Source organism: Macaca fascicularis, chromosome 4 (genome assembly GCF_037993035.2).
Source record: "Macaca fascicularis isolate 582-1 chromosome 4, T2T-MFA8v1.1".
Taxonomy (NCBI): domain Eukaryota; kingdom Metazoa; phylum Chordata; class Mammalia; order Primates; family Cercopithecidae; genus Macaca; species Macaca fascicularis.
The window spans coordinates 117,840,259-117,864,413 of NC_088378.1; the positions used below are offsets into that span (position 1 = coordinate 117,840,259).

The 24,155-nt window shown below is 38.4% G+C and overlaps 1 protein-coding gene across 2 annotated transcripts in view; it reads right to left on the reverse strand.

Annotated features, from left to right (window-relative positions):
* The window catches only part of LRRC1 (leucine rich repeat containing 1), a 129,418-nt gene that overhangs the window by 14,384 nt on the left and 90,879 nt on the right, over positions 1–24,155 (reverse strand). Inside the window, exons 5-10 of one of the 2 annotated variants that reach the window (XM_005552718.5) lie at positions 13,697–13,753; positions 13,357–13,420; positions 12,889–12,963; positions 10,356–10,500; positions 7,510–7,628; positions 5,800–5,883 (exon numbers count right to left, since the gene is read on the reverse strand). In XM_005552718.5, the coding sequence (XP_005552775.2) occupies positions 5,800–5,883; positions 7,510–7,628; positions 10,356–10,500; positions 12,889–12,963; positions 13,357–13,420; positions 13,697–13,753 (544 nt within the window). The remainder of the gene's footprint in view (positions 1–5,799; positions 5,884–7,509; positions 7,629–10,355; positions 10,501–12,888; positions 12,964–13,356; positions 13,421–13,696; positions 13,754–24,155) is intronic. The other variant, XM_045391055.3, reaches the window with a different exon arrangement.

The following is a 24,155-nucleotide window of genomic DNA, read 5'->3' on the forward strand; positions in this document are numbered from 1 at the left end:
AGCTGATATTTTTAAGCCTCCCTTAAACCACATAATAGCACCTTCCCAGAATACAAGGGGTTGGACTTGGATTATCTGAGAATTATGGAATATAGCTGAGAATCTTTGTCCAGCCATTTTGTGTCTCCTTAGCTGTTAGGCATTGATCTAACCCATCTCAAGAAAATAGGATCTGCAGATTATTGAGCAAACCTCTGCTCAGGTCAACTTTCACTAAGTATTAATTGCCTGCAGGTTAGCTCACCCAAGGAGAAGATCATGAGACAGATTCAGTGATTCAAAAAGGGAGCCTACGTTAGTCACTTTTGTTTATATTCTATTTTTTAAATTCTTGCCTTAAGTGTAAGGGAACTGTCACTTTCCTTCAGTATATTCCTTTTAATATTATTTGTAACATAATTGAACCCACATCCCATTGGCAAAAAAAGAAAAATGTACAATAATTAAAATCTGGCCAAAATGCAATCTGAGCAAAAATAATATGAAACATAATTTTAAAATTCCATCATCTATGGCATATTATTCAAATGTTCCCTACTTCATAAACATTTTTGGAAATCATGTGGCTTTGGGATTCCCTGAATTCTGGGGCCACTGACATCAAAATATCCACTAACAGCTACGGAATTCTTTTTTTCTGATTACAAAAAAGTACCTTACATTGATTAGAAAAATAAAAACCATATATCCACGCACAGGAAACCACAATGAAAAAAAAATCGAATCTTACCACAAAGGGATAATCAGTATTAACGTTATAAGGAACGATCTTCCAGTACCACTGCCATTCATTTGTGATTCTACATACACACTTTAACAATGTTTCTAAGAGGACTTTTATGGACCATATAGTTATTTCCTTCTATGGATGTATCACAGATTATTTAAGAAACTGCCCAGGGTAGACAATGCTAGTTAGGTCTGCCACTTCTTTGCTGTGTGATTCTGGAGAAGTTACTTAACCTCTCTCAGTCTTAGTTTCACAATCTGTTGGACACTGATAATGATTTACCTACACCTCATAGAACTGTTGTGATAATTAGATAAGAATAAATGCAAAAGCCCTTGGCACTGTGCCTGGCACATGTTAGCTGCCTCTATGGACACTTGGTATGGTGCCTGGAACATGTAGGCTGTTCCTATGAATAATGTGAGAAATGTTCTTGTGCATCATTCTTAGTGTATATCCATGAATGTTTTCCTAGACGTGGACTTGCAGAATCAAAGGGTATACACATTTCTGAAGTTTTTACTATTATCATATTCTCTTCCAGAAAGTCATAATAATTTATATTTACATGATAATATACACTTCCCTCCACCCTTGCCAAAATTTGGTATTAATTTTTTTGTGAATACTGATGAGGCTGAAATTGTTTCACATTAGTTGCCATTTCTATTTTTTCCTCTGTGAATCACTTGCTGGTTTTTGTGGAAGTTTCTTTGTTTTTGTCTACTTCTCTATAGATGTATTTAATACATCTTTTCCTCATTGGTGTAAAAGAACTTCTAATAGAGTAAAGACAGATCTCTCATTTAAGATACTTTAAATGTCTCCCTGCCCCCTTTCAAGAAAGTAAAGGCTATCTTTACCTTCTTGAAGATCAGAAATCAAATTTTCCTGTAGACAAATCCATCAACTATTTTTTAATGACTTATTTCAAGTTTAGGAATGACTTCTCCATCTTGAAATCTGATGGTCAACTATATTTTATCTAATATTTTTATATTCTATATTATGTCTTTAATCAATAATTCATTTTAGAATATAATGGAAACATACTGAAATAATTTTAAATTGTAATAAGAAGAAGGCAGAAAACTATCCACAAAATGAATATTCTATCACCACAGGCATTTCTGAGTATCATAGTAATATTTATGGGTAATTAATATTTACAGGTTGTCTGATTAAAAAAAGCTTTGATGAATGATCTGCAAATGTTATCTTGCCTCATCTCACTGGGTAAGTGTGGCTTAGTTGGCGTCACTTTCATTCAGACTTAATGGAGACAAAAAGAAAAACGGACTCTAAACTTGGATATAAGCTCAATTTCTTCTAGCCAAAAATTCTTTACGGTCTGGCTCTTGTTCATCATACTCATGCTCACACATATACCACCAACTCCATCTATCCATGAATCAATCATACTACTGCACAGTATGTTCCTTAACTCTCCTCTCCACCAACACTATGAGTTTTTAAGAAATCTCCTTTTCCCAGAAGTATATATACTTAAGCAACAGGATGAAAAATAAAAGACACAAATAAGTGACTTGAAAAATCAGAGGCATGCCAGGTGTAGCAAATAAAGCAAATCTAGCCTTTCCATTAGAGACAGATTTGTGCCAACAAACTTACAATTTAGTGAAAACAGATGAGCTGCCAAATGATGCCTTTCAGATTTCTGAATAACTTAAAATGTAATTCACAGAAAAGCATTCTTTTGAGAGTGAATAATCTGAACAAACATGAAAAACACATAACAAAATAAGGTTCCAGGCCATGCAGTCATAAAAAAACCAAAAAACTGAATTTAGAGGAAAATGTCCAATATTTTATAATGAAGAGCACACAAAGCAGTCAGCCGATTTGAATCTTCATGCATTTAAGAAGCAGAATGGAAGTTAGAGATGCAACTGTGGTCTGAACAATACTTACAAGATAACAAGTTTACCTGACTTTTCTAAATTTCCAAGCAGCTAACAATTAAGAAAACAAAAGACATTCATTGATTTGCAAATGTTTACTACAAATAACACCACAAAACACAAACAGAATCCATTATTGTGACCCACACAGTACAAACATTTTCCCCTCAACCATTTGGGGAAAAAATGCAAATAAATGCTGCTACAGACTAAGGAGCTGTGCCCTAAAACTAGCAACACACAATAATATAAATTTTTTTTTTTTAAAGGACAAAATATAGGAAGAACTACACAGCATACCAGACCAATGGCAATTAATACTACTATGGGTTTTTGGCATATGAATTGAATTGGTCAGTCTTTCAGTTTAGAGATGTCATGTATGCAACTTAACTGTTCAAGAGAAAGCAATACATTTTTGGAAGAATCCAATCAGGAAAATGCAAGATTTGATCAAATGGCATCAAGCTTGGAGGAAGAGCTAACATACACACAGTCACAGGGCCTACTACGCTCACTGCACAGAGACTCATGACATGAAGGTGCTGCCTGGGCCAACGTGATGCATGAGAGATCAGGAGGCTCTCGGTGATTTGGCTGCTCAGCCCCAGTGGTCAGAGGCAAGCACTCAACCATTTCTGCTGGGCAGCAAACTGTGATCCGTGGGAGAGTTGGAGACATGTGCTCAGCACATTTCCTACTCTGGGAGCTGAGTGTGTGTGAGTAGGAGGCGATCTAGAAAAGATCCAATTCCTAAAAACCTAAACATTCTCTGCTTTATCAGACAGCTGAAGGGAAAGGCACAGACTATTTCTTTCTAAAATGCCAGATGCCAGAAGACCAATCATAATTTCTCAGAAAATGGACAAAATATGACTAAAAGGCTTTGAAGTTAGAAATATTTTCACGATATTTTCACTTTTCACATCATGAAAAACTGTTCTAGTAAATTTAGTGAACACATAGCATGGATTAGATATAACCCTCTAGTCAGAAACACTTGAGTGCGTTTCATTCTTTTAAAGTGAAAAGAGAACTGATGCTGAAATGATGGTGAAAGTTCTATGAAAGTAAATTTCCAAAAGGTTCTTGTTTAGAACGTAATCTTGTGAAAGACAGTCAGGGGATCAGGGAAGCTGGGGATGGGTGGTGAAACTTGCTGGGAATTAACATTACACCTAAAAGTGCTCTCCTCATGATCTGCCTTGAAAGTAAACCTAAAATGTATTAACTTTCTGTAGTGTCCAAACTAAAGATACTTTGGCCTTTCCTTAACAAATCAGGGGCTTGCCCTACCTCAAGGTCACAGATGGAAAGGTTGGGCTGAGCCTGCATTACCTAAGTGGTCATGTGTTTATTGAGAGACTCATCTTTGGAGTCAGGTTCTACCAACTCCCAGCTGTGTGAGCCCAAGTAAGAAAAAGAACTTACTTGGCTCAGTTTCCTCACTCATAAAATGAGGAAATCACCATGACTGCAAAAGCTGTTGTAAGGATTCAACAAGTACAACAAATACTTGAAAGCATCTAGTACAGTTACCTGGCATTAAAAAAGAAAGAAAGAAATCTTTTCTACATCTGTATGTGTGTTTATATGTCCAATCTACTATCCATCTGCCACTATCCAGCAACAGTAAATTTAACTGTTCAGAATATCAGCTGTGTATTTTGGTTTATTGCTTAGAAACTAGAACCCAACTTTTCTAATTAGTAGAATCTCTTAGTTGTGTCCCAGTTTAGCTGAGAAACAGACTTAAGTCTTTCAGCCGGAAACAGTTTACTTAGATGCCAGTGTTCATATAAAAGATGTTTCAGAATATGATCATGTTTATAGTAAATATTCTCATGTCTCCATTTAGAAATGCTGGCCACCTTACCCAGGGAGAAGACTGGGACACTGTGGGCCAAACACCAAGATGAGGAAAGGAAAGAGGAAGTTCAGATACCCTGAGATGTGGCCATAGGAAAATAAGAAGGCCACGTGTTCTGATTGGCTGGATGGCAGTTTTGAAATTACTCCAAAATAGATGTTAGAAAAAGTCAAAACAGAAATATGAAGCAAACTACACCCGGCCAGTGATCATATCATACAAGGAAATACCATACCCTTCTAGATGAGGACCCAGCAAAGGAGAAGGCTCATCAACAGCTAGTTTTAAGCTTTATTGCTAATAAAAAAATCAAGTTCAGTATTATCCTTCTCCAACCAAGCTCCTCTAGTACCCAATAGAAAGTAAGTCATCTTCTTTTTCTTTTCTTTTTTTTTTTTTTCTTTTTTTTGAGATAGAGTCTCACTCTGTCACCCGGGCTGGAGTGCAGTGGCATGATCTCGGCTCACTGCAACCTCAGCCTCCCGGGTTCAGGCAATTTTCCTGCCTCAGCCTCCCAAGTAGCTGGGACTACAGGCTCCCACCACCACGCCTGGCTAATTGTAAGCCTTCTTTTTAAACAACACACTAAACACCTCCTTGTTTGACCCACTATAAGCTTCCTCCTCATTGTCAGCATTTCCACCTCCCTTGCCAGAATTTAAATACCTCTAAGTCCACACAGCTACTCTCCACAACAGACGGTGGCATCTCGTTTTCTCGTGCTTAGACCACTGACCAAAAAAAAATCCTAGGAAGTTGGCTTTAGCTTCCCATTCACCTTCCTCTATGTGTATGCCTTTGTGAAGAGTTTGTTCAAACTCATCCAAGACATGAGCATGGCCCAATGTAAATCGCTGCCTAGAAATATGGTTGCATCGAGATCAGTTTTTATAATTCCAATTGCTTATGGGATAGAGCTTAATTCCACATTAAATTAAAAAATCAAAGCTAAAGTCATCCACTTCCTCTGCCAAACTCCCAAATAATCCATTTCTGCCAATGGTGTCACCATTCTCTGTATGTCAAACCCAAAATGTCAATCTCTTTCTTTCTCCCGTTTAAAATCCTATAAATTCACCTTTCCCAACTCTCCTTAATGTTACTGATGACCATTCTTTGACATAATTCCTCCAGTCGGCTCTATACTCACAGATTGGAGTTCACACCTTTAAAAGCAACACATGCGTCTTTTCAAAGCATTTGACATTTTTGATCCCTTATGTATTGTGATTATTTCTTCATAATTATGATCACATGATTTCTCTAAAAGCACATACCTCTTTTGGTAAGGACACTAATTTATTTCTGTCTGCATTCAAGTTGCTCAACTTCTTTAGTTTTCCAATGCTTTTAGGTAGGGTCTGTTAAAATAACAATTTCATTATTAATGTAACACATATTTTTAACATGGCTCACAGTAAATAAGATCTCTGGAAGGACCTAAAGAATATAATCTCATCCAGCAACCGAAGCAATAGCTTTTGCTGAATATTAGATATTTGTAATGTTCACTTAGGGGGTATGACATTAAGTATTCTGAATTTTTGTTGAAATGGTAAGTCTGTTTTAAAGGAATGAAATCAAAAGTAGAGACCTGGGAACAGGGAAACATCTTGTAAAGGGAAATAAATGCTGTTCAACTCAAGTGAGTGAGAATTTGCACCCTCAAGATTCATTCCTGCCCTGCCTGCACCTTCAAGGACCACACTGGGACAGTGGCTTAGATGTCCGTGGAAGCCACAGCACTGAGGCAGGGAACCAGCACCCAGAGCAGGGTGCCACATGGGCAGGGGAAAGCGAGGGCTATGGGGATGGGAGAAAGGTAAGCATCCTGGAGTGGGGAGCAGAGCTCTACCAGAACCAGGCTGGCACCCACATGGGAGTCTTCAACACTCCAGTGCAATCCAGGGGTGAATATTATTTTTACAGTTGTTATGATTACTATTTGTAAGCCTAAAATCACAAAGCAGGACTGGAAGATTTGGTAACTCCCGCCACACCTGCCAGAGGCTGGCTGCTTGAGCTCTCTGAGGGGAGGGGCTACTGGGCTCCCCACCCACATCTGTGCACTCCATCCTTTCTTGCTGTCCTTTTTGCTCTTTCTACCTAAAGAACATTACTTACTCTATTTATAGATAAAGGAGAAAAGGGAAAAGGAAAAGGGAAAAGAGAGTAAAAAAAAAAAATAAATAAAGTGACAAAATGAAGATGGAGAAAAGAAAAGAGAAAAGTAGGAGAGTAAACTGAAGAAAACAGAGTGGCTATATGACAACTAAAAGAGGGGGGAAGAAGAAGAAGTGACAACTGAAGGACTGACAAAAGCAGAGGGGGAAGCAGGACAGGAAAAGACAACTGAGATCTGCTGCCACCCTGCCCACCCACCCTTTGCCAGGGGGTGCACACATAACCCCTGCCCTTGTCTGGTGGAAGCCTGGTCCAGGTGGAGGAACCCCTCCTCTACCCCAAAGTTCTAATAAGAAGCTGCCTTAACCAGAGCCCATTAGATACCATCCTATGGCTCCCTGATCAAGAGCATTTCCCAGCCCCCATCCTGCCAAGGCTTTTCCTGGACAATGTTCATCTCTTTTCTCATCTCTCCTGTTCTTCCCATTTGCTCAAAGAACCCAAGGAGAGGCCAGAGGAATCCTGATGAATATTCCCAGTGGTGGTCTCTGGGCACCACAGCTGGGGCATCAACACATCCATTGAGAGTAGCTTATCCCCACACCTCACTGGAGACATCTGTGAGGCATTTGTTCAGTCCCTATATTCGAAGCACCACAACTGGGACACAAGCTCAACACGGAAACCTAAGCACTACTTTCTTTGCTTAAGCAGATTAAAAACTGATCTTTAGGTCATGCATTTGCTTTGTAAGACCCTTCTGGGATATAATATGAAGAAATTTCCATTTAGTCCACTCAAATTACAAATAAGTAGAATCTACCCTAGTAAGTCTCTATGATGTATGTGCAAACCACACTTACCAGGAGCTGATTTTCTGTAAGAACTAACTCAGTGAGACTTTCACAATCCCCAACTGCTTCAGGCAACTGTGTGAGTCTATTCTGATCCACCTTCAAGATTGACAGTTTCTTTAGTTTTCCTGTAAAAGCATCATTAGTATTATTATTATTATCAAATTCATTAGTTACAATTATTTTCGTAATCACTGCTTGGAATTTCCTATCTGCTGTTCTTTTTGTTTCAAACAGTTACTTATTTTTTCCTCATCTAGCTTTTCACATTATGAAACTCTATCATTTAGACCATGAAGGTTGGGAGTTAAAATAATTTGTTTAGAACATCAAAAACGATTGGCAATTAGAAACAAAACATTTTAAAAAGCATAAAAACATCACAGCAAAGCCAAGAAATTTACAGAAAAACAAAACAGCTTTCTCTCCATGGAGGTGTTTCATGCACAGAGGAGACTTTCATTTTACTCCAAGAATTATCCTTACAATAAACAAAGGAAATAGTTTATTAAATCACCTATGAATGAAAATGACTCAGTGAAGAGCCCTACAGCGCGGTATTTCTATAGGTCCAGAATAAAGCGGTAACCTCAGGAAAGCCATATTAAAGACGGAGTCTATTTCATTCAGGCCAGGAAGACTGGACGTCCTGGTGATACCCACTGTTCATGGGAAAGAAGAACAAGTCTTACTGCAGCCTCCTCAGAGTCCCCACTAGCCACTAGCAAAGTCATTCAGATTCTCACTTCAACAAGTCATGGGATTAAGCGGCACCCTTCATTCTCTACTGAAAACAGCCTCTATTCTAACGCAGTCATAAAGCTGGAGAAAGAAAAATATCGAAAGGTGTATCCTGCCTCGTGTGCAGCCACAGGGCAAGATAGAAGAACTAACCAATTCTTAAGCTCTTTATTTAGCATAGTCAATAGCCTAACGCTGTCGTTGGAGGGCTTCGACCTGCCCTCACTGTCAGGAGACCCACTAGCATTTTCTGCAGGGTATACTGAATAGCACAGCCAAGCACTGAAACATCTCATCCCAACAAAGAAGTCTCCTGGCAACCAGTCTTCTAGCCTCCCCTTGAATACTTCTAGTGACAAGGTACTCATTTCTTCACTAAGCAGCCCAAATGAATTTGTAACATATCTTTCCTTTTTTTTTTTCTTTCTTTCTTTTTTAAGAGACAGGGCCTCACTCTATTGCCCAGGCTGGAGTACAGTGGTACAATCATGGTTCACTGCAGCCCCAAACTCCTACTTCTGGACTCAAGCAATCCTTCCCCTTTAGGCTTCTGAGTAGCTAGGACTACAGGCGTGTGCCAACCCACTTGGCTAATATTTTTATTTTTTGTAGACGGGAAGTCTCACTATGATGCCCAAGCTGGTCTTAAACTCCTGGCCTCCCAAAGTGCTAGGATTACAGGTGTGAGCCATTCCCAGCCATCTTTGCTTTTTAAAGCTCTTTCTTAAATGAAATTGAGCTTCACAATCCTTTCATTTTGCTCATTTGATCAGAAAGCTGTAATACATCTCTTTCTTTGAAAGGCAGTCCTTTAAACGTTTGAAGTCATCCTCTCATGCTTTCTGCTGCTTCCCATTCCAAGCAAGAAAACATGCCCAGTCTCTACAACCCTTTTCAGATGCCATAAACGATTCTCAGTGAACATCTCTGCATAGAGTCAAAATCCCTATCGATTTTCTAGCCGGGTTTAACCAAAATACAATGTCTGAATTTCTACTGAAATTTTCATCTTGACCACATACCACGGAGGCAGTGGTCCTCTGCCATACAAGTTCTCCAACTATTGAAAACCTTTCAGAAGCTTCCTTGATGTTCTGAATAAAATTAAAGACAGCAATCCTATGATAACTCCATGGTTAAATAAAGTCTCTTTCAACTTCAAAGTGGCTTTGCTATGATGGAGCTCCCAAGTCCGTATCTGTTTATACCTTCTCTCCATTTATTTCTCACACTGGAATAAGTTCCTTCATAGTAAAGAAAATGTCTGGATTGATTGTTTTTAAAGAAAATAGCACAGAATGGTTAAAGGATTATCGATGTACTAAACAAAGGTTCAATTCAGTTATGCCACTCTTCCAGCACCTCCCTGAGGTCATGGAATAAGTCAGTTATTTTCTCATAAACTATTAGGATGCTGGCCGGGCACAGTGGCTCACGCCTGTAATCCCAACACTTTGGAAGGCTGAGGCAGGTGGATCACAAGGTCAGGAGATGGAGACCATCCTGGCTAACACGGTGAAAACCCGTCTCTACTAAAAAATACAAAAAAAATTAGCCGGGTGTGGTGGCAGGCGCCTGTAGTCCCAGCTACTTGGGAGGCTGAGGCAAGAGAATGGCGTGAACCCGGGAGGCAGAGCTTGCAGTGAGTCGAGATCGCGCCACTGCACTCCAGCCTGGGTGACAGAGCAAGACTCCATCTTAAAAAAATAAATAAATAAAAATAAATAAGCTATTAGGATGCCAAAGTAGAAATTTCTTAGTCACTGCTCATATGCCTTAAATACATTTTATTACTTGGGGTAATTAATCCCTCATGAAATCATTGGGAGAAGACATAGATGAAGTAAAGATGAATCAATGCTTAAAAGTAATGACAGCAGTTACTTTTAAGCAGGTAGATACCAACCCAGGATGACAGAAACATCCGCATATAGAGAAATTTCTGCTGTAATAAATGCTCTTTGCTTTCCTTCTTTAAAAACAAACAGCAAGGAGACTTTAAGGAGCCACATTCTCAGCATCTGAAAGTGGTGACCAAAGGATCAAAGTGTGCTCCAAATGCTCAAGATGACGGCAGGCAGTATGTTTAGCAGTTAGTGATTTCCAATGCTTACCAATGCCATCCGGAATAGTTTCTAATAAGTTCTGGGAAATGACTAAATCCGTTAATGAAGTCAGGCCACTGATTTCTTCAGGAAGTCTTTCCAACCTGTTTTCAGAAACATCTAAGCACAGCAGGTTCTTCAGATTTCCTATTTCCTATAACAATGACATGGAAAAAGAAACGCACACTTAAACCTGCCACAGTGCAGAGGCGTTTGTTCCAGTGATTTTTCACAATTAAATCCCAGGGCGGTCCTAAGGATGTTATCTTTAGCATGAATCCAAATCTGAAGGCAGGGGCAAATTCCTAGATCCCCTTCCAATGAAAGTGCGAAGTTGTATGAATCACAGACACAGAGCTGGCAGGGACAAAAAGCCCTCCACCTTTCAGGCAGGCAAGGAATCATTCCCACTTAATAGGTAAAGATACAGGAGAACAAACAACTACAAGGTCACACAATCATAAAAGGAAAAGAAGGCTAGAATTTAGCTTTTCAAGTTTGGAACTAATCTAAGTAGCTTACACTGTAGGGTGACCCTGGGATTTCCTCTGGTAAGAACCTACCTACTTTGTATTTTCTTCCATGACAGGTAGCATTTGTTAGCACAAACATCAATGCAATTGCTCCCCAGCAAAACTGAAACATACAGATCTATCTGTACCTTTAACATTAAAAGCAGCATACTGCCTTTAGTGAAAACAGTCTACCAGGATAAGGTAAAGTACCTCCACGAGTCTAACATTCTATTCAAGACCTACCTTTCTTTCCATTCCCAAAGTCCAAGCTTTCTCTCTTATCACTGCCTCCACTTTTCCATTCCACTTCCCAATATTAAATCTTACCCTCATTACTCCCTTACCTTGACTGTCAGTTCTGCCTCTTGGGCTCTAGTCTTAACTCCCCGTTCCTGAGACCATTCCATAAACTGTGCTTCCTCATTTCCTTCCTGAAACACAGCCAGTTCTCGTCCTATAACTGGATGACTTTCTATTCAAAAAATATCTTGTGGCTCCCTGATATCTACAAAAAATATCTAAGTACAAATTCCTCCATCTACATTTAATTTGGTCTGATCTATTCTTTTCAGCTTATCATCCACCTGATATTGCCTTATGATCCTGTCCCTGTATTTCCTGTCTAAAGGAAACTAGACTAGATTTCTACTAATTTCAGACCAGATCCCTGAAGTTGTTCTACTCTTCATTAACTCCTTTTAACAATGCCTTTTTATCCTTCTCTTTCCATCATCATTGAAGATAAGAAAAATCATTCTAATTATTTGAGACTTTTTTGTGTGTTTAATGCTGATTTAACACAAATTTATACTATAGGAGCAAATGACATTTTTAAATAACCATTCACAGCACAATCATTGCAATTTTAATTTCTTTGTATTTAGAATATCACACTCTGCACAAAGTCATTTACACACATCTGAACATACGCAACTCTTTCCTTTCCCCTTTATGTCCCACAGATTTATTACTTTCCTGATAATGTCATGATATTTTTCTGCCATCCTTGGACTTCTAAAGTAACTAGCATTCTCCCAACCAGGATGTCCCATATATTTCCTAGAAAAATCCAAGTACTAATCGAACTCTACCCACAAGAGTTGCTAATCTGTCTCCTTTCCCCAGTTGTAGCCAAGATCTCATAAACAGACTTAAATTAGTTCCTTAGTTCCATTAGTCATTAGGTGACATCATGGCAACTTCAGCGCTATAACAACTAAAAATTTACTAAAGTGCTTTCTTCTAGTATTAGGGTTCCCTGCATTGATATGGCATTCCCCACTGAAAGTACAGAGCCTTACAACCGGTCATATGAAAAACTGGCTATGAGAGACACGAAAGAATAAAATTCAGTAACAGTTGGAGAAAAAAATACAAGAGGAAAATGCCTGTTGGTTTTTGTTTGTTTTAGGTTTCTCAGTTTCTGTCTCAGAATGTAGGCCCGTCTGCTAGGACTCCACAAGATGACTATGTGCTCAGAAGTCTACACAAGACTCCACTTCATTTGGCACGTGGTTCTTCCACTTGGGAACAGTAGGAAAGGCCTGAACACTACGACATGCCAGCTAAACCATAAGAAACATTTGGAAAAATATGAAATAAAAGCATTTAACATTGCTTTAACACGAACTATTACAGGGCAAAACATGGTCAAATTATCCCAAAAGCACTTGGCACATCACGGAGTGGCAGAAAGGTACACCATCAGAATCATGGGTCCTGGCAATTTACTAACCTGCTGGGCTTGAAGTAAGCTATATGGGTAGCAAGGACACAATAAAAAACAGATTTCACAAACTAAAGGAAATATTTACTACATTTACAAATGGTGGGTTGAGGTTTTCAGTTTTCATATGGCAATGGAGAATGATGCATGCTCAATATGCTTTCCCAAATGTGCTTTTTCCAATCAATGTTTTTGGTTTTCAAGATCCTTTTATAGCGAACCTTATGTGGCAGCAGGAAATACTCAAAGCTTATTGTTGCTGTTTTACATTCTGGGGAGACACTGTGAAATTACCACTTACCTGAGGTAATTCTGACAGCTGATTTCCATCCAACCAGAGATCTTTTAGATGTAAGAGGGCTCCGATTGATTCTGGCTAAAACAAAAGGAAAAAAAAGGTATGGTAACAAAGATTCAATTTTCAGTCTTTCCCGAAGAAAGAAAGAATCTGAATTCATCTGTTAACAACTGGGTACCTTAGCAGATGTTCACTGGTACTTCTCTTAACATCGAGTCCCTTTCCTCAAAGTGCCCAAACTTTCCCCAAGAATGCCAGTTGTTTCCACCTATGTCCATCATCTCTAGTCCTGACCTCCCCTACCCATGAATCATAATTCCTAACTTGTGTGAAATGAAGCTGGTTCTCTAGTGTTCCCAAGCTACATCTATGGAAATACTGGCTTCGTATAGATCCCCATAGAACTCCCTCAACTACTGTGCGATCATAACTAAAAACAAAGTTAAATTCAAATCTCAAATACGGACTTACCAAATTATATATTTCATTGTTTCCTAAATCAAGTTCTTCTAGTCTCCGAAGCTGGGTAAGAGAGCTATTTTAAAAAATAAACAAAGCGCACTTAGAGAATACTTAGAAATGCTGAGCAATATAGTATCCCTCACTTGGAGTAGCTTCAAAAATAAGGTCCAATTTGATTTCTATGGTAAAAAATATTGCACAGGAAGGACTGTTAAGAAAAGGCCGGTTGGCATCCCCCAAACTTCCCAAAACACACAAATCTTTTGACGTAATACTGTAGTCCTGTTTTTTTTTAAATACTTAAATTCATTCTGCACAAAATCTCCTCTTATTTTCCCTAAAGACTCACTCAGGAAGATATGTAAGAAGATTCTCTCTCAGTTCCAGTGAAGCCAGGTTATAAAGACTAGAAATGAACAGAAGGAAAAAAAAGTATAAGAGAAATTCCTGAGATTCTTCCTACCTCCCCTCCCCCATACACATACTGGACAAATTGCAACACTTAATAAAACCAAGTAGGTCACTTCCCAGGGTAAAAATGCCTATCACCACCACCACCCACACCCATTAAAAACAATACCATCTCGACCTCTCAAATTGTAATCTTAAGGTATTAATAATTAATAAAAGAGTAGTGTGCCATGACTACAAAGCACCTTCATTCAAATACCTTTATATGTGATATGTGGAAATAACTCATCAGCCAATAAAACACAACCATTCTCAGGGCTGAGATAGAAGCCGAATGTGTGCGTCTATAGACTTCAAATGCCAAAAATGCACTGTTACCATAAAAACAGTAGCACCTTTAATCTTGCAGAGCTCAGAGCTCTTCTTCCCAGTATCAGTGAGAGATCATCCCTGTTTTAAAGTAGGGGGCATCTCAGTCCAGAGAGTCCAAGTTCATCTACTTAAGATCATAAATTCATGCAGCAAGCGGCAGCTAAGCTTAGGAAGTAACTTCCATTTAAATGCATTCAGGATAATGTCATAATGCATCTTGCACAGTGCCTGGAACACAGACTGATTTAATAAATGGTAGCTATAATAATATTGCTTTTATTCTTATTAAACCCTAGCATGAGGCTCTCTTCATCTGATTCTCCAGCCTCTCGGGTGTAATCCAGTCTATTAGGAGCACAGTGGAATGGGACAGATGTTTGACAGATGGGGCAAATCTTGACAGGCAGTGGCAATTCTGCATCACCAGAAACCCTCATGAAGTTGTGTCAGCACTGGCAAAACATATTGATTCAGGAAATCAGTGACTCAGTATATTGCCCCTACAAGCACTGTAGTAACTATACCAACCAAAAAGTCACATTTTGCTAATATCACCATAGTAACATCCAGATATGGAGGAATTTCATTTCTGAGCGCACACAACACAAAAAGTCAGACATTATCCCAACACTCTAATCTGCCTTAATCCTCCATTCTCCCTCCTTCCAACCAAAAAGCCAGAATCACGTGTACTAACAAGGCTGGTTTTATAACATCCAGAAATGTAAATTTAAATGAACAGTGTACATACATGCTTAAAACCTGTTTGCCAGAAAAATATATATTTTAACTGTACTATGAAATGTACAAATCCTGCATCTTCTCCAATTTTACAAAACCAAATAATTTTAATACTTAAAGCAAGAACAAAACTTTCAATTTATTTTTTAAAAAACAAACTCCCTGCTAATATGTCACCATGAAACTAACACCAGCGTCCTTCAAATCAAATGTAACTCGGTGCGGACTTGCAGTTCTCTAGTTCTACTTTCTCTTGACCAAGTGTTTACGTAGAAGAAACAACAAAGAGAAGGGGAGGAAGATGAGATGTACACCACTCAGTATCTCCTTCCAAAAGCAATCTGTAAATAATAATTTTACTTAAAAAGTAAAAATTTAAAAACAAAGGGCTTTGTTTTCAGTTTTAAATTTCCATGTAACGCCTAACCAGTTTCATTAAGAAGACAGTAATTCCTCGGCTATTTTCACATTTAAATTTTAAAAATCAACGTTAGGATTGTCATTTTATCTATTCAGTATCCATTACTTTCACACCTATTTTAACAAACCAAGGAGACCCACTAATGAAAGAAGGAAAATGTCCTTCTTTGCATCAAAAACTTGACTCACTGGGGATCACTGAAAGCACCAGTTTCACACAGCCTCATGCTGAGTGTTGTGCCAAGTTTCCACAGCCATAGTCTCAGCATCTCCTGCCTGAAACATAGACCACAGCCAGTGGGGAGAACCCTGCCTGCTCAGGCAGAAGGAGCTGTGCAGGGCACCTTCCATGAGCCATCTCATCTGGTTAGTAATGACCCAGCAAGTTGATGCTACCATGACATGATTAGGACCGTGAGGTTTTGTGTGAGGCCCACTTGTTAGAAATAGGTAAAACCACTATTCGACCCTGGCCAAATGCCAAAGCTTCTGCCCTCACCCTCACTGACTGAGGCATCTCCAGGTGTCTCTGTTCTTCAGAACTCTCTCATTTTAATTTGAAAAACACCTCTCAGTTTTAGGTATACACTTAAGTCTTACCTTTTTTTTTTTTTTTTTTTTTGAGACGGAGTCTCGCTCTGCCGCCCAGGCTGGAGTACAGTGGCTGGATCTCAGCTCACTGCAAGCTCCGCCTCCGGGGTTCACGCCATTCTCCTGCCTCAGCCTCCCGAGTAGCTGGGACTACAGGCGCCCGCCACCTCGCCCGGCTAGTTTTGTGTATTTTTTTTTAGTAGAGACGGGGTTTCACCGTGTTAGCCAGGATGGTCTCGATCTCCTGACCTCGTGATCCACCCGTCTCGGCCTCCCAAAGTGCTGGGATTACAGGCTTGAGCCACCGCGCCCGGCCCAAGTCTTACCTTTTTAAACACACCAAGAGACACTGGAATTTTTGCTGTTTGATTTTAAGAATGTGATACACGCTTTAAAATTATCTTTAAATTTTGTCTTGAGAGCAAATGGCACAGGCCACAGTTACTAGAAGCAAACAACACTTGAGCAAAAATGCTGCTGAAATGCCCTAGTTCCCACCCCCCATCATGCTAACACCCAGATATAATATCCTGCTAAGTAAAAAAGCTCTGGCTACAAAACCTCTTAGTTTCTACTGGTTGGGGGAAGTAAATAAAATGTGGATGTATGGGTGATACATCAACAACCAAAAATATCATATTTTTATAATATTTCAAAAGTAAAAATTAACTTAAAGTACAGGCTAAGTATCCCTTATCTGAAATGCTTGGAACTGTGAGTGTTTCAAATTTTGGATTTTGGAGTATTTGTGATATACTTAATCTGAAATCCAAAATGCTCCAATGAGTATTTCCTTTGAGCAAATGCTCGGCACTCATAAAGTTTCAGATTTGGGGGCATTTCAGATTTCAGATTTTTGGACCTGGAGTGCTCAACCTGTATATAAAGTAATATCCTTATACTCTGAGGTAATACTTCCCCAATTATTTTAAACTATTTAAAATAAAGAAACTTAGATATTACCATCAGATTCTATAGACCCACTGATGAAAGCCACTCTAAAAAGAGCACATGGAATCTGAGAGGCCTGGGGCCCAGGCTTGAATCCCGCTTGTCCCTCACTAACTAGCTAGGTTTGCTTGCCTGAGGTGTTTATTGCTGAATCTCGATTTTCCCTAAAATAAATATAATCATATCTATTATGGCAATTACAACATAATACATTTTCCCTTCAAGTTAACAGAACCAGTTTCTTGCCTTATTTCCTTAAGACACCCTTTGTCCCTAAGTGCAGCTGGGTACCTTACACATGTGTGTGCCTTGAGTCAGGGTCTTCAAAAAGATTGCTACAAGATGCTACTAATCACAGACATCATCTCCACTACTAAAAAACTCCTTGAAGGATAGGCCCCGCATCTGGCATTGGCCAATTTTTAACTCATCAAACATTGTCCATAGCTGGACTGGAAGAAACAGAAAGCAAACAAAGGCTTTGACTACAGACTCCTACCTCCTGTATGAGCACAAACCTCACAGCATAATCTGCACACATCATTCTCAGTTCCAAGTATCACTAAGTGATGCTAGAATGAAACTATGGGTTTGGTTCACATCAGTAGCTTGCCTTGGACAGTCCTTCACCAAAATGCAGAACCCAACCAGCCCACTCCAGAACATGGTTCTCCAAATTGTTGTAGTAACAGAGCTGACATAAAACCGAACCAGCCTAAATGCAGAATTGGAACAGAGACATTAACACAAAAGTGAATGAATGAATAATCCTCTTCTGGTCTTTCAGAATACAATATCTTCAATCAAGTACCTGTCCCATCAAAGCAACCCACTGAATTCAAGTATCTTCACATCTCTTACAGCACCCCATAAGGAACATGCTCCTGAGCAGCTTCGGGAGTGGGATCTGAACCTCATCCTGTGTACTGAAGAGCCCAAGCTCTTAATCAGAAGGTCAAGAGAGAGAGAGGGAGACCCAAACTCCACAGGCCTTCATCCGCTATTTCAGTTAAACATGGTATTACAGAGGTACAAGAAAGAATCAGGCATTTCTAATACTTTTACAAATGTGATTTTAAAAATTTAACACTTTAATAGTTCTACTACTAATACTGGCAACTTATTATATGACAAATTTTGTTATAACTTCTTTATGAGAATTAACTTATCAGATGAGAAAACTGAGGCACAGAGAGGAAGCTTGAACAAGGTCTCACAAAATTGCCAAGTAGAAATGCCAGGATTCACCAGGGAATCTGCATTCTTAACCACTATGTTGTGCTGCCTCTCACTCTTGAGTTGGTATGTCAATTTTGCAAATAGGTAATAACATATTTATGGATATACATATTTATTTTATGTGTGTATATATATATACGTATATATATATACACACACACACTATATATATATATATATATATATATATTTTTTTTTTTTTTTTTTTTTTTGAGACAGAATCTCACTCTGTCACCCAGGCTAGAGTGCAGTGGTGTGATCTTGGCTCACTGCAACCTCCGTCTCCTGGGTTCAAGTGATTCTCCTGCCCCTGCCTTCCAAGTAGCTGGGACTACAGGCATGCACCACCACACCTGGTTAATTTTTATATTTTTAATAGAGATGGAGTTTCACCAGACCAGATGGTTGGCCTGGCTGGTCTCGAACTCCTGACCTCAGGTGATCCGCCTAGCTAGGCCTGCCCAAAGTGCTGGGATTACAGGCATGAGACATCACGCCCGGCCAATTTATATATATTTACAATATATTCAGTAAAGAGTTCCTTCTTTTCCCACATCAATCCAGCTTCCCAACACCAAACGTTTTCAGAGGAAATTACCTTAAAAATTTAAAAATTTTGTATGGATTCATGTGTTCATGTGGGGCTTTCTTTAATCTTTAGGTGTGAATGTATATAGTCTCTCCCTCTTTTCCTTTTTTTTTTTTTTTTTTTTTTTTTACAAGAAAGGTAGCATTCTGCATATATCTGGCACTTCGCTTTCCTCACTTACCAGAATTTTTTGGTCTCATTTTTTATTTGTACATACCAGTATTTTGTCAACAATTGCACAGTATCTTACTGTCTATGGATACCTTGTTTTAACTAGAACCCTATTAACAAACATTTCATCCTTCAATTTTAATTTCTGACAAATTAATTTCTACATAATACTGCTGGAATGACCTCTTCTTCCTCCTCCTACCAAAAAAAACATGACTTTCTATCCTCCCTGTCAATCCCTACCATTTTTACCAACAAAGGAAGTTGGGGGGCAGGGGAACACACCTAACAAGCTCCTGCAGGAAAAGAGTGCATGAAGTATTTCTTCTCAGCACACTAATTCTTAATGTTTCACACTGTTCATAATAGCAGGGACAAAAGTTGTACTCTTTTGTAAGTCAGAATGTAGGCCAACTGTATTTTTAGGATTCTATTTCAGTGACTGTATGAATGGTTACTTTAAGGAATTTACATCTGTTCTCCACTATGTTTGCAAATCCCTTTCTAACCCACTTGAGTTAATTTTTTTCCATTTTAGCGGCCAAAATCATTAAGAAAATAAAGAGTAAAACACATTAAGGTAGACCAAACAAACAAGTGGCGGTTCACTATAAAACCATTAATATATAAAACAACAACTACTTAGGGCAACATTATTTGATTGGGGAAAACTATTAATGGGGGAATAGGGAGTTGCTTACACAATCATAATATTTCTACTCTTTCAACATCAAATTAGTATTCAAGAAACCTCTGGTTACAAATTTTCTTATGGTGGCTTTGCTCTAGAAAACTTTTTTTTTTTTTAATCTTTTTGTTTTTGAAATAATAAATATTTTATAGTAATTCTCAGACCTCAAAAAAGAACATTAAATATGGTAATAGTTTTCAAAAAAAGGATTTACTCCTTTTAGGCAGCATGCACTTATGATATAGGTAAGCTGCCTAGCACTAGGCCTTGTGAGTGGGGGCCACATGGCTCACTTAGTTCAAGCTCACTCAAATTAAGGTCACCATTCCCAAGGGCAGCAGACTCAGCAGACATAAAATCAGACCCACACGCTCTAGTTCAATCTGCCATAAACCTAGGGCTTACTCATGCTACTTCTATCAGCAACTTGGAATAATTAAATGTTTATTGATAATGACTATTTAGTGACTGAATAACTGTCTCGGGTACTGGACTATTTCATCACATATATTACTTCTCCTCTAAGAATGCTATTTTTGGAGAAGACAGTTCAGTTAAACAGGGAGTAGAGATATTTAGGCTAACATATTGGAGGGTATTCATTTCTTTAATGGTAAAGGATATGGAATCTCATGGAAGGGCATATCAACTAAAGACAAAGCAGCATGCTCTCAGACACCATCATAGGCTTCCCAGATCTTCAGAATTTTCCATCAGTTGCCACCTGAGTTTTTATGTCCTCTCGACCTCCACTCTCTCTCTGCATCACTTGAGCATTTTGGAGACTCTGGCTATGTGCACTTGCCTGATCACCACGTGCAAGTAACTAAACAAAATGATCTTAGCACACTACTTGTAAGGTTACATTATAGAGCATTTCCTGTAAAAATAAACGGGGTCGGTTTCCCAGGTATAACATCACCCTGCAGCAGTACCCAGCTTCAAATTTGCCTAAGGTCCATTCTTTTTACGGAGACATAATTCACAAACTATGAAATTCACCTTTGAAAGTGTACAGTTTGGTGGTCTTTAACATATTTATTCAGAAGGTATATAAACATCACCACTATCTAATCCAGAAAATTTTCATCATACCGAAAAGAAAATCCATACTCATTAGAAGTCATTCTTTATCATCTTCCTCCACCCCACAACCCCCAACAACCAATAATTTAATTTCTGTCTCTGTGGAGTTGACTATAGTATGCATTTTGTAAAAAGTGAGTCATAGAATATGTGATTGTTTGTGTCTGGCTTCTTTTACTTCACATGTTTTCAAAGTTCATCCAGTAATACTATTTCATTGTATACATATGCCACATTTTGTTTGTCCACTTACCCACTGATGAAAATTTCAGTTGTTTCTACCTTTGTTATTATAAATAATGTCAATAATAACCCTCCTAGGTTTCCAATTCTTTTGAGTATACGTAGCTAGGAATGGAATGGCTGGGTCACATGGTAACTATGTTCAATTTTAAGGAGAACCTCCCCAAACTGTTTTACAAAGGGGCTAAACCATTCTACACTCCCATCAACAACATATGAGGGTTTCAATTTCTCTGCATCCTCAATAACACTTGTTAGCATTTATCTTTTTAATTATAATCTTCCCAGAGGGTATAAAGTAGTATCTCATTGTGGTTTTGACTTGCATTTTCCTGATGACTAATGTTGTTAAACATCTTTTCATATGCTTATTGGTTATTTGTATATCTTCTCTGAAGAAATGCCTATTCGAATCCTTTGCCCATTTTTAAGTTGGTTCTTTTATTACGAAGTTGTAAGAGATCTAAATATATTCTGGTAACTAGACTCTGATAAGATATATGATTTGCAAATATTTTCTCCCATTCTGTGTGTTGTCTTTTCACTTTCATGATAGTATTCTTTGATGCACACACGTTTTAAATTTTGATGCAATCCAATTTATCTATTTTTTCTTTTGTTACACAGACTTTGGTGTCACAGCTAAGAAACCACTGCCTAATCCAATGTCACAAATATTTACCCCTGTTTTCTTATAAGACTTTTACCGTTTTTTTGTTTGTTTGTTTGTTTGTTTTTTGAGACGGAGTCTTGCTGTGTCAGACTGGAGTGCAGTGGCGTGATCTCAGCTCACTGCAAGCTCCGCCTCCTGGGTTCACGCCATTCTCCTGCCTCAGCCTCCTGAGTAGCTGGGACTACAGGCACCCACCACCATGCCTGGCTAATTTTTTGTATTTTTATTAGAGACGGTGTTTCACCGTGTTAGCCAGAATGGTCTTGATCTCCTGACCTCGTGATCTGCCCGCCTCGGCCTCCCAAAGTGCTAGGAGTACAGGCATGAGCCACTGCACCCGGCGAGGACTTTTACAGTTTTAGCTCTTATATTCAGATCTCTGATTTTGATTTAGTTTTTGTGTCTGGTGTGAGGTAGGAGTATAACTTCATTCTTTTGTATGTTCATAGTCAGTTTTCCCAACATTTGTTAAAAAGACTATTCTTTCTCCAATGAATTGTTTTGATACCTCTGTCAAAATCAATTAACGATATATGTAAGGATTCTGATGGGGCTTAAGATGAGTCTGTAGATAGACTTGTAGAGTACTGCTATCTTAACAATATTAAGTATCAACCCATAACACACATTATCTTACCACTTATTTAGTCTTCCTTAATTATTTCAATGATGTTTTATACTTTGCATGGACGTGTCCTACATTTCTTCTGTTAAATTTATCCTGAGTATTTTACACTTTTTAGTGTTTTGTAAGTAGAATTGTTTAATGCTGATATATAAAAATATAACTGATTTTTGTTTTGTAATCTTGTATCCTGCTATCTTCCTGAATTAATTTATTAGCTCTAATAATTTTTACAGATTTCTTAGGATTGTTTCTATATAAGATCATGTCATCTGAACAGTAACTCATTTTTAAAAAGTAAAACACAAAGTGTGTGGCTTGAGTACAACCTGATACAACTGATCCCAAGAAAAATATTTTCAGTATTTTGAAAGACAAATATATTCACACATTGTACCAACATTTCAAAACTCCTTAAATTATCCTTCCTGGCCTTACCAGTGGAATCTTACAAGTGTTTTTAGTGATAGTAAAGTAAAAAGCCATTATTCGCTAGGCACTGTTTTTAAGGGCATATCTAAAATACCAAATTTTTTTATTCAGATAGTTTTCTGAAAGCCCATCCAAGACCTGGAACTTGACTGAGTAAGACCCCACTACGTGCTATCCCGTGCCAACCAGCATCTGCAGTGACACAGAAAGTCATTCACTTAATTATACCCCAACTTTTTCTAAAGGGGATTTAAGTAAGTCTTTTAAAATTGCAAATATGCAAAAAGGTTCATGAAACGACGTTAGGGCCATGAAAGAGGGGAGACACTAATGTGTTCATTATGAGAAGCAGGCAGTAAAGAAAATGCAGTATCTTCAAGGAAGAAACTAAATTCAAATGCCAGCTCTACCACCCACCAGCAATGCACACCTGGGCAGATCACTTATCTCCATTTCACAGAGGAAGCTGATAAAGCTCAGGATGGGTAAAGCTAGCCTCAGGAGGAAGGGTGTCATGAGACAGTGTATGCACCTCAAAGAGTCCGTGCCCCACTGAGACTGTCAGCATCACCTCTCCCTTTATCGCACAAAAAGGAACACAGCTGTTCTCACTGATTATCAGAATTAGCTCTAAGCCTACGGGCAACAAAGGCAGGAAAATAAGTGTTAGAAATGTTTATTAAAAAGGAATATTATTAAAAAGGAAGAAGCTTACCAGTTCTTTTGGTAAGGCATTTGTTTCCTTAAAAATAATTTATTGTCTCCCTAATAGCTCCTTATATCAGAGATATTAAGCAATATTAATAGACAATAATTATTTTTTCTTGGAAGGCTTTACAGCAACAGAAGCTGTTTTTTAAATAGTTGCTTCTTTTAAACAACTTTTTCTAGAAATTGAGTACAACTGCATCAGGCCAAAAAAGTGACAATACAGGAACAGGCTAAAGTGATCCCAGCATAAATCTTCCAGAATCTGAACTTGACTGCCTATGATGTGATGTTGGAAGCAAGTGGAATAAAGGAGGCAATACTCTTAACCTTGTCACGTGTATTTGTTTAGTATGTGAGAACAATGCCAGGGTAGATACAGACACAAACAGAGTTAGAAAACCAAGGTCCCTGTAGTATCAGAGTACAAGGTGATCCAAGTACATGTACCAGTTATATACATACAATTAAGCAATGAACAACTACACTTCTGTGTAAAGACAAAGGACTAAAGTACTTATTGTGTGGGAGGTATGACGGGGTCAGGGAACCTGCAAGTCTGGGATCTATTTCGCCTGTCAATCATTGGGGAAGGCATGATGAAAGATGTAACATTTCAATCATTAAATGAAACACCCCAGCCAGTTTGGAAACAGACAAGGCAGGTAAAAAATTTTAACATTCACCTGAACTGGAATAAGCAGGAAGCAAAATGAATGAATGAATACAAATTACTGTAAAATAAAAATTAACAAAGTGTATGAAAATCATACAAATGCACAAAAATAAATGATGCAGTACAAAAATAATCAGCGAGCCTACCCTATTCATGTCTTTGAACTGCACCATAGGAAGTGCTCCTTAA